The sequence below is a fragment of the Alnus glutinosa genome, chromosome 14, assembly GCF_958979055.1.
Source record: "Alnus glutinosa chromosome 14, dhAlnGlut1.1, whole genome shotgun sequence".
NCBI classification, from domain to species: domain Eukaryota; kingdom Viridiplantae; phylum Streptophyta; class Magnoliopsida; order Fagales; family Betulaceae; genus Alnus; species Alnus glutinosa.
In genome coordinates, this window is record NC_084899.1 from 643,441 (window position 1) to 655,482 (window position 12,042).

The 12,042-nt window shown below is 34.9% G+C and overlaps 1 protein-coding gene across 2 annotated transcripts; it reads right to left on the bottom strand.

The window, feature by feature from the left end:
* Positions 1-4,046: 4,046 nt before the first annotated feature.
* LOC133857742 (protein LURP-one-related 6) lies at positions 4,047-6,205 on the bottom strand. Of its 2 annotated transcripts, none has more exons than XM_062293077.1 (3): positions 5,859-6,205; positions 4,557-4,814; positions 4,047-4,446 (listed from the first exon to the last, which is right to left on the bottom strand). In XM_062293077.1, the coding sequence occupies exons 1-3, from the start codon at positions 6,096-6,098 to the stop codon at positions 4,309-4,311; spliced, it is 636 nt and encodes a 211-aa protein (XP_062149061.1). In that variant the 5' UTR covers positions 6,099-6,205; the 3' UTR covers positions 4,047-4,308. The 2 variants fall into 2 exon arrangements, with proteins under 2 accessions (XP_062149061.1, XP_062149062.1); XM_062293078.1 differs by having other exon boundaries at positions 4,557-4,811; positions 5,859-6,198.
* Positions 6,206-12,042: the final 5,837 nt, after the last annotated feature.

The window sequence follows — 12,042 nt, forward strand, 5'->3', positions numbered from 1 at the left end:
CATTTCATTTTGATGGTGGTCAGTTCACACTCTTGCTTTATCTTGATGAGGGTCTGGTAGATGAAACTCGTACATATCTTGTGTAGCATCAAGTTGGAATGGCAGCGTCAATGCTGTAAGTTGTGTGACAGCAATATTTATTCATAATGAAGTAAATATCATCAATGATGCATAACAAATGTCACGTTAATCTAGAAGAGAATTATCCAATATAGTTCCCTCAACTCTTGTACCTTTTTATTTGTTTGATTTTTGGTTATATATATTTTTTGTCATATTTTGCATCTTTATCTGGTGTTGGACATTGTGCTTTACGTAGTGGTATAGTTTTGTTAAATGTGATCTTTGCACTGCAAAATAGATGGTATACATTTTGTATGTCTCTTTTACCTCGTAGCAGTTAAACTCCAATATTTACAATAATCAAGGCATCCTTTTGTACAAAGTTTTTGGGGAAAGTACATTTGCCCTCCTCTAACTACCAAGCAATTTGCAATGTTCCCCCTGAACTTTTAATTTGTGTGATGTCCCCTCCAAACTACCATTGGGGTTGTAATATCCCCATTTTGCACCGAAAATTACAAAATTACCCCAGATAAAAAATAAAAAATAAAAAAAAGGCAGTTTTCACGAAGCATTTATTTTTTTAGGCTTTAGCTTCTTGCTCAGACACTTTTGGCTTGTGCCATGTCTATCAGAAATTTACACTTGCATTTATTTAGATTTGATTATCAATGTATACTATGTCTTGTGGAGTATTTGAGCTAGTGATTTTAATTTTTTGTATGACATCCCATGTTATGCATAGTCTGTTCAGCCATATAGGTTCATACTTAACACTGCTTGCAGCAAAAAATTGTTTTAACATCTCTCAGTTGCGACGCTTGCATTATCTGACAAGAATGGAAAATATCCATGTTATATGTTGCATGTCTTTGTTTTAGACTAGATCTAGTGGTCTCCATTCATTTTACAACATGATAGGCTAGTACTCATCACTGAGCTTAATTAATATGTTCTTGGTCTCATTGGTAGTAATTAAACAATCTAACATGGATTCTATTTGATTGCGGTTAGATGTTAACATTTTTGTTTTATTTGTTCTTGTGAATATTAGCGTATGGGGAAACTACACTTATCCCCTTCAAACTTACCGCCAAATTAAAATGTTCCCCAAATTTTAAAAAGTTGCAATTGACTCCCCAAATTACTAACTCCTTTCATTTATCCCCCTCTGTTGGAGTTTTTGGTTAAATCAAACGGAAAATCACACGGGACTCAAAAGGACAATGACACTTGTGTTAGACTAAAAAAATAAAAATAAAAATCAAGAGTCTCCATGCCAGCTGAGGGTTTCCATGGGAGGAGACCTGTGCGGCTGGCCGTGGGTCGGTCACTGCAGATCTTTTTTAAAAAAATTAAGGGCATAAGTATTTTTCACACATTTTATTGAGAGTATAATAGACATTTTACGTCACGTGTGGGTCACATGATGCGTTTGCCGTCTAATTTAATAGAAAATTCTAACGGCGAGGGGCTAATAGTTGGGGGGGTCAATTGCAACTTTTTAAAGTTTGAAGAACATTACAATTTGGCTATAAGTTTGAGGGGGTAAGTGTAGATTTCCCTTAGTGTATTATACATTTGTTACATATAGAATTACTTTAGGATGTTCTTGTTGGCCATCTTTCCCTTCTCTCCCTTCTTGAGCTTTTGCAATGGTAATTTTAGAATTTGAAATACAAGTTCATCCAATTCCTTGATTGGTAGTGGAGACATGATATAATTGGAAGGATTACATAGATGAGACATCTAGGATGATGACACGCATAAATGTCGAAGGTAATGTTTAGAATTTGATTATGAACTCACTCTATATACCCTTAAAGACATGCTGCAATTTGTTTTCTCTTATAGGTAAAGGTACAGAACGCAAATACTCTAAGCATCTTCATACTAGCCAATTGGGCTCTGAAGCTGGATTATATTTTGGTATCTTTATGTGATTTTTAATAGAAGTTGTTTCATCTTGCTTGATGCCTATGTGGAAACCTTGATGTAGATTCAGATGTTTCTATTGATGAATTCCAAATGCCTTTCAATATCCCTGCTAAAACTACTCAATCGCACTTGGCTTGCTTTTACTTTCAATTTAAATGCTCTAGTTCTTTGAACCCTTTTGGTTTTTTCTGTTCTTTTTTGGTTTTGGGATAGATCTCCCACATTCTTCACAAAAAGAAATCCATCATCCATATTCTTCACACAATCTTTGTTGTCCAAACAAAAGAATATTTATATATATATGGTTGCACAATTACAAAAACCCACTTACAGCTGCTCCATTTTTCAGCGTGATCGTTGTATATAGATCTGGAACTTGGCTTTATGTAATGCTGTTTCGTTTTCACCTCTGTTGGTGCTTATGGAATCAACTAGTCAATGGTATATTGGTAATATTGTAATTCTCCAAGTGCATTATTGAAGGAAGTATGATTCTGAACATGCTATCCATACCCGTAGCGTCACGTGGGCACGAAGCTTCTTCTTTTATCTTTTCTGCCCAAGCCAAGAGTCCAACCTCTTTATATCCAAAAGTGTGTAAATAGCTCTGCCTCTGTGCAGTGTGTATGTGTAGTTCTATCTCCATGTGTGTGGTGAATAGCAAAACATAGAAGATGATGCACATGACCATATACTGGGGGATAAAGGTGACCCTCATGGTCGACTGGTGGAAGACCAAGACTTGGACGAGTTACCTCTTCACGTTACTCGTCTGCTTGCTCTTCTCTGCCTTCTACCAGTACTTGGAGGGCCATCGTCTCCGCTTCAAGTCTTCCACTGCCAATACCTCCTCCACACCGCCCATCGCTGCCCCGCTTCTCTCCAAACTTGGCCGCACCCGCCCAGTTGTTAGCCCTGCCTGCCTCACCGCCACCTTGTTGTTCGGGGCAAACATGGCAATAGGGTATCTTCTCATGGTGGCCATCATGTCATGTAACGGAGGCGTCTTTCTGGCCATTGTGTTGGGTCAATCTTTTGGGTATTATTTGTTTAGGAGTGGACATTAGGTAACCTTTTATACAGCTTGTATTAACTTATTTTTCAAATATGAAATCAAATTAAGCCCAAGTCCAAATATTTCTATGCTTTGAATACAAGTGTCTTTTTGTTACTGGTTCTAAAAATCAATTTATTGTCTCTATTGGCGTGGGATCAAATTCTATTCTTCACGAAAACGAACGATCTCTACTGCACTATTTCTCTTATTTTCTGGCCTCTTTTTCCTTGAACGGAGGTCTACTTTCAAAGCCGTGGACTTCTAGCAAAGCAATGCTGGCTGTCAAGAAACCGATATTCCCTGTCGCTAAATTTCTTTCTTTGAAGTCAAGAAACCGATATACAACAGGAAAGATTAATTTTGACGAGCATCTCCAAGAAACTATTTTAAGGATGTGACTTGTTAAGATAAGGATCGGAAGTTTCGGTGAGGTGGACGAGGAACATGCAGGAAAGACAAAAATTCGGAGTGGCTTCCCGGTAGTGATAGCAAACAACCTCCAAAACTTAAGCCAACGACGAATAGGTAAAAGAGCTTTTACCAGTAATCGGAAGTGGGTAAAAAATGTATATAACTAAAAAAAAAAAAAAAAATTGTATTAAAATATTTTTCGGCCTAAAATTTAAGTTTGGTCCCTATTAAAAATAAATTTAACTTGTTATTAATGTTTTAGTTCATTTTAGTGGCCGACGTAAAAAGTATTACATAGACCATCACATCAATTTATAATAAAAGCTACAGTATCTCGTGTTGTTGAGGGAAATTACTGGTGGTGCATGAAATGCATAAAATTGTTTCATATATATATATATATATATATATATATATATATATATAAAAGGAAACATAATTAACATTGACGGGTAAAAAATACCCAAAGCACCTATAATCCTTTGCTGGTCTCCTCTAAGGTCATATAATTTGTGTCCCGCATTTAATTAATTAAAGATAATCGTGTGAGCTGGCAATCACTAATCACTTATCGAGATTTAGAAAAGAAAGCTCCTTCCATAGCTTTTATTATAGCTTAAACTACAATACAATGGGTGGTGATCATCAACACAAACATATACGTACATTACCTGCTGGAAAAAAAAAAAAACAAAAAAGAAGGCTGCAATTAGCATAATATGCATCAGCTAGATGGAAAGAACAGAAGTTCTGGGATCTCTCATGTTCTTGTATGTGACAAAAAGCCTTCTATATATATATATATGTTGTCGATCGTCTGCTAATAATTAATCTCTGAATCAGCACCTCGTAGATTCACCATAAATGTAGTCGAGAGTAGCAACCACACCAAAAACAAAAGCTTGATCAATGCCTGGTTTCACGACCACATGGTACAGATCCTTGCTTGCCATCAACTCCTGCTTCTTGGCTCCAATCTGCTCTTCATAAACAACATGATCATAACATATATCTCTGACACCACGTATATATATATATATATATAATTTCTGTTAAATCTTAGAAAGTTTACTGAATCATCACTTGCCTGCGCCACGACGTTGCCTTTGGTATCGATGATGCTGCAATCTTTGTCAGGGAAATAGCCTTTGACCTCGAAGTCCCAGTCTTTGTTGCTTGCCCGGGGTTCTGTGGAAATTCTCATTGAAATATTGTTTAATTTGTTCCTTAGCGGACATGTTTTGGGTTCTTTTAAGCAGAAAACTAATTGTTGAGAACCTTCGTAGTTGAAAGTGTAACCCTTCCATTTCTTGTAAAGGCTTAGAGCTTCAACCATCCCCTCCTGCTTTTTTTTTTTTTTAAGAGAAAAGAAAAAGAAAAAGAAAAAGATGCCAAAAGTTAAAAATATGAGCTTTTGTTTATATATATATATGACCACTTTGTCATATTTTGTTTTTAAGAAACCAAAAGAGATCGAATTAGAAGCATAAAATCCTAAACATTTTAAGAAGGCAAAGCTACTACAACCAGACTCAATTTCCAAGTCCATGTTTGAATTGACCAACTTTCTCTCACTTGTAAAAATCCATATTTTAATGAAAGTGTGAGTTTTAAAAAAGCAATTAGCATTTAGTAAAATTGTGATTCGATCTTTAAATCCGTACATCTTTAAAAACGTACTCTTTACCTGCGATTTGAAAATTGCTATTTTTTTTAAAACAAGACTTTTTTTTTTAAAAAAAAAATATAATTTTAGCTTACGAAATCACACGACCAAACAAACTCTTAATTAAAGACATCTACAATGCTCAACAGTATTTACTAGCTAATTAAGCTCCGTTTGCTGATATGCATGTACATGACTTCTAAAAGAAGGGTAAGGAACTGCTACAATTTCGAAGAAATCGTAGATTATAAAACTATGTGAATTCAAGCCATTGATTGTATAGAACGGCTTGAAAAATGTTATGTATTAAAATGTGGAGCATGTTACCAAGAGGTTTTTGCGCTTTATATTGTAGAAAAGCTTTGAACTCAAAGCTGTCTTTTGGTTTCTAAAGAATAAGCGTATTTTCAAAAGTAAAGAAATAAGCTTTTTGAGATGAATTTTTTTTGAGTGCCGTCAGAAACATGCATGCACGTTGTTAATAGGGGGCATTTTCTAAAAAACCGTTTCAATGCAAAGAACGACCTGAATTCACATAATTATAAGAAAATCCTGATCAATATCACCGCATCACCTTGACACGATCCATATTGTGATGCATGCCAATATCAGTATGTTCTTTTAATTAAGGATAAGTTTAAAGCCTGCATGTATATGTATATATGAATTTTTGGTTGAATTAACTTCTTTTGGGGTTGACAAAGAGAGCTAGCTAGAACATACCTTTCGGCGGATGAGCAGCAAAGCAACTCCATTACCATCCCTCAGAAGCAGCTCCTCTTTTGTGCCTAGAATTCCACAGCCATCTACCCTGAAAATGACCTTCTGATCATTACTACAATCTGTCACCACAAAACCCCCTCCACTTATCACATGTGGCCTCCTCCTTACTACAAGCACAGCCTGGGAAGAGGAACAGTACATCTTGCTTATGATTGGCATAGTGTTAACCTTCGTACCCATCTCTCTCTCTCTCTCTCTGCCCTTCTTTCAAGTTTCTTAGTGTTTCTTTCATGCATACACCAATCTTCTTATAGAAGAGAAAAATGTCGGGAGAAGAATAACGAAGGCTTGCTTTGTTTCTTCCACATTCAAAGGTTTGGCAGGCTTTGACAATCTGATACATTAATGAAGCCTAGGTGGCAAACATCATAGGTTGCTTGTTGTAGAGGAGGTTTGCTGCCTCACGCGCCCTCATTAGCCTACTAGATTCGTGCAACCAATTTCCTTATTAGGGTCCCTCCATATGGCTAAAAGATGCACACAAACAGTCAATTTGGCTTTGCGATTGTATAGGTTAAAAATGTAAGAAAGGAAGAAGACAAGAAATTCTACATGGTTCAGTCTATATAACCTACGTCCACAGAATAAAGTTCAAAGGGCTTTTATTTCTTGATATTTTCACAATACATGAGACTCTTATTTATATGAGAATTTAGGTAGACAAACATGATACTCAAATCTGATTACAATCAAATCAATCAAATTTGATTACCATCAAATCTGATTTATAGGAGATAATAATAATCACAATAAATCTTTGAAATCAAATATCTTAATATACTCTAACATCCCCTCAAACTCAAGGTGGAACAATCTGGAAGCTTGATTTTGCAATAAGTTTGGCGACGGTGGTTGGAGATGCGTCTTAAATTTCAAAAGACCAACTATGAGCCAAAATCAAAGCCAATTATGGGCTAAAAATGGGCATGGGTTTAAAAAAATACCATAAATGACAAAAAAGATGAGCCAAAAGAAGAGCCAACTATGGGCTGAAAGGGATTAAGTTTTAAACAAAACCACAAAAGTCAGGAAAGATAACTATGAACCAAAATAAGAGAGCTAACAAATGGCTAAATGGGCCGAGGTTTTAGGTAATAATTCAAAGACCAAAATTATGAAGAATATATATTCTCTAATAGAAAGTGTATTATTTGGAAATACGTTTTAAAAATGCAAGAGCAATATTAAAAATGGTCAAAGAAAATTAAAGAGAAGTCTATATGTTTAGGTGGGTAATTAATTAAGTACAATCATTAAGAACAATGATTGAGGGTCGTTGGCTCGAATAAAAATGAAGCTTTCTTTTAACTAAACAAGGGTAGATATACTTTCAAGTTTGAACAAAGGGATTGTAAGCTTTTTGAAGTTTGAAGCTTAGTGACAAAAATGGGAATATTTGACAAATATTGGTCTTGCTTTGACGCAAAATTCATTGGAGCACGATTATCTTAATTGGGGTATATCGTGTTGGGGTGGATTTGGACTAAGGTTTGGTTCACCCCCAAAAATTCATGCACGTCACATTATCTGTTTGATTATAGACGAAGTTTTCTTTTAAATTGAATTTTAGAAAATTCCTCTAAATTAGCTTATTAATTTGAACATATCTCTTTAAAGCATGTGATTTTTGCGTGCTCTAAAGACAAGCGTGTATATATTATGACAGTTGGCAACCAATGTATCTTAGGGGCTAAGCTTTGAAAGGAGGGGACGAATGACTTTCCTGTTGATGGGGACTTGGGGAGATTCTTACTTTTGAGATTTTATAGTTGAAAAATTGATGGTTCATGGCATCATGCACTAGGAAGAATAAGAATCAAACGCCAAATACTGCCCAATAAACGTCTTTAATAGTTTAATATATCTTTCACCATTTTGCTATAGTCTTATAATAAAGGAGTCTCAAGGTCATGGCCAAATATTGAAAGCAAAGGAACAAATTGACTTGCTCCCTAGCTAATTTTCCTTGCATTTCTGATGACAAAACTAACCTATAACTTTTGTTCCTTTATGGTCATTTACTATATATGCAAAAGCAAACTTTTGAACAGTCAAATTGGACGACGAGTCGCCTGCAAGACAAAAAAGAACAAAAAACTACTGGAGTGGTGTCAGTTGGGGGCCGAGAGAGGAGCCTTTTATGCTTAAGTCAGTAGAGTATACTTTAATCGGAGGGTGAATAATAAAAAAATGTTGTGAGACTTAATACTTAATAGAGAAGGTTTTTATTTTTTATTTTTTTATTTTTTTTTTATGGTTGAATAAAAGGGGGTGTTATGTGGTGAAGGGCATATCTCTTTTTGTGAGTTTCACCCACCATATGTCACACTTATTTTAAGATGATTCCGAGCTTATTAATCACGCAATGCACTCACCAATGTATGCATAAGTACTTTGAAGATCATGCATGTTGCTACTAATAGTATTGGTTCCATTTGAACATTTACAAATTCGGGGTTGTAGCAGTATATATTTTATCATAGCTTTGGAATGTGAAGAGACTATATATATATACCCTAATTCAGTCCAAGTTAGGGTAACTTGGAGTGAATTAATCAACTTGAAACAATCAAACGTCATTATTTACTTTTTAATAAAGAGAACTTGGAAATGTAAATAATGATTTCGTTCAAACAGGAGTTGGAGAAAGTTCTTTTAATCCAAACTATTAAATTGATATCTGTCTTTTAAATTTTTTTTTTTAAAAAAATACAGATGAGAATAACGTGATCTAGAAACATATGTTAATTTAATAAACCGAGTTAAAATAAAATTTTTCAAAACAATTTGAAAAAAACTAGCCGAGGAGCCCAGCCCACTTGTCATTCAAAAAATGCGCACACAAGTACTACATGCGATCAGAGAGCATCCACTTGCGGTTAAACACGCATCTATGTGTACTGGTAGAGTCAATATATATATTTTTTAGAAATTGAATTAATAAAATAATATTATATTTTTTTTAAAAAAATCATTTTAACTCTTTTGAATTATTGTCACTTTTTTAAATTTTAAAAATTCTCAATTTAGTATATTTATCTTCTTCTTTTTTTTTTTTAATTTCACCGCTTCATTATGATTTTTAGTTAAATTCTGTTAAATTTCTTTTAAAAAAAAATCACACAATATAATAAGATTAGCTAGAGAAGAAGAAGAAAATGATTTATAATTCATTTAATATCGAGTCTCCTCCATACTTTAATCCTCTATATATGTATTTTTTTTAATTTTTTTTTTTAAGCTTTTGTATTGTTTGTTGCTTGCAAAGAAGAGAAATAAAGAAAATATAGATAGTGAGGACACAAAGAGAAAAAACTAAAAAGAAATGGGAAAAAGTTGAACTACGGAAGGATAAGACTTCGTTTGGTTTGCGGAATGACTATTCCATTAGAAAAATGAATAGCTATTCCTAGAAATAGAAGCTAATGGAATGGAATGGCTATTCTTAATCTTTAGTTTGGTAACAACTAATATACCTTAATTGGAATACAATCAAAATTACTAAAAAATTCCCACATTATATAAATTTTAAAAATAATAAATAATAAAAATTAAAACTTAAATTAAAAAATTAAAAAAAAAAAAAATTGAAAACTATAGGGTGGCCGACCACCACAATTGGTGGTCGGCCACCCACGAAATATGCAGGGGGCCGGGTGGCCGCGGCCACCCCCGGAGGCCGGAGTGGTCACCCGGGGTGGTGTGACCACCCCCGGAGCCATTTGTGGCTAGCCGACCACCCCAATGGGTGGTCGGCCAGCCAGCCACTGTTAAGGGGGGGTGGGGTTTCAATTTTTCACCTTTTTTTAAAAAAAAAAGAAAAAAAAAAAGAAACTGAAAGAGAATAAAAAATAATTGTGTTTTTTTGGAAAATCTAATATACTCCCATTGGAATAGCTATTCCTCTCATTTTTTAGAGGAATATGTATTCCTCTTCGTAATGGAATGGATATTCCAATGTGAATAAGTATTCCAAAGAATAGACCCATACCAAACAGTCATTTCATTCCTGAGGTCTATTCCGCAAACCAAACGAGCCCTAAAGGAAGCTCTAAGAAAAGTAAATTATTAGTATTTTTTTTTTGTAATAAAATTATTAGTAATTGATATGCCTATATATATAAAATATTTCAAGACGGAATCATTATATAATTTATTTTATTTATTTTTAAAGCACAAAGAGCAAAGATTACAAAGCTAGAGAACTTAAAAAGATGATGGGGAGCCTGTTCAAATACAAGGGGGATGAGAATGCAGCTAGAAAACAATTTGACTCCGACCTAATTTGCCATATGATAAGCACAAAAATTTGCATTTCAATTGATTTTACGAGCTGTCAAGTTAGTAAAATGTGGAATGATGGAATGAATAACTAAAATAGTGGATGTAATTCTCCAGTCTTGTGTAATGGTAGGCAACTTGAAGGCTTAAGTAATCATAAGTGAATCACCTTCCAAAATAAAGTTGAGTAAGCTCAAAAAAGTCGTCAGTTGAGCTGCCAAAAGAGTTGCAAGAGCTTCACCATAATTGGAAAACATGGAGAACTAATAAGGGAGACATATTTGATAATTGTTCCTCTAGACTCTCTACAAACAGCAGCTTGAACAGAAAATGCATCTCTAATAGTCGTATTGATAGTAGAAGATATGACAAGAGCATTCGGGACAAGACTTTTATGATGAGCTTTATTTTCCTGACAAACCAGAGATAATCATAAGCAACAACAGCAAAAATTTGAAACAAATAAAGTTCAGCTTGAGGAATACCAAGTAGATTATGAGGATCGAAGATAATAAGTAGCCAATCAGTCATAATAGTCGAATGTAGTGCAGTAATATTCAAAGGCCAAAAAGAATGCAGCGAAATCACCCCAGCAATAGGACAATTAAAGAAAAGATGTGAGAGGGAATATGTGGAAAAGGAGCATAGATAACAACTAGTATATGTGATTGGAAGAAGGATTTAGAGAAAAAGTTTTAAAGGGTGATTAAGATTGAGCTTTAATTTTTTAATTTTGAGTTTATAGAGAGGTTAAATTAGATTGAAAATAATTATAGTAAGAAGAATGATTGAGTAGGAAGAGGAAAAATTCAAAAAAATTCAAAAAAAGTTAGAAAGCCGAAAAAGACCAAACACATATAACTGCTATCTCTGAAGTCTTAAGGAGAGAGAGAATGATTGCTCAGTTCAGGTTCACCGCCAAGGACACCGGCTCACGTTAACGCTTTAGCGCCTTGAAATGCTAACCTACTCCGGGCACCTCACCACTCTTTTCGCCGTGCTGTGGTACTTCGGGAAAGAGCGGGAAAAAAAAAAAAAAAAAAAAATCACATAGACTGATCGATCAGATGACAATGACATGTCTGCCTCAGTGGGTGGGACCCGGTCCCCATTCAGGCCTGGGGATGCGTGCTCACGAATATCGAGTGCGCGTGGGTTTCTGCCTATGGTGGGCCTCTGGGTTTCTTCTTCATCTTCTTCGGTGAACGGAAACGGGAACGGCAGTCGGCAGGTTGAGACCCGTACGGAAGGATGTGTTGTATTCCCTGAGTCACGGCCTAAAAGTTTATCCTCCTGTTATGCATTGTTGGGCTCTGTGTTCGCCTTCACTTCCGTGAGGGACACTGATTTCGCTTTCTTAAACCCCAACTGTCCACGTCGGAGACACCTTCTACTTTTTTTTGCTTCCCACCAACAACATTAATTCTATTTTATATCCGTCATTTATTTTATAAATATAAGTAGACTTGAATTTAAGGGTATAAATCACTTTAATTTTTTTTATTATTATTATATTTTTTGTTTAAGTATTAACTGTCTGTCACGTCTCAACGGCTGAGCTTGACATGTTGCACGGTATAAAAAAAATAAAACTCTTTAAAAATGAATTAAAAATAATAAAATAATTTAGTAATTATTTAGAAAAGGTAAAAAGGAAATTGTGGTCGTGTAAAAAGGTAAGTTAATATTTGACGTGAAATTACATGGGTAAGTTTTTTTTTTTTCTTATCTCAAAGTCAGAGCTGATTCGTGGTTGAAAGCTTTGAACCCACCATGCATTTAACAGTTAACACACAAAGCTTTTTTTCTCTTTCCTACGCAGCGGTCACGTGCGGTCTGAGGT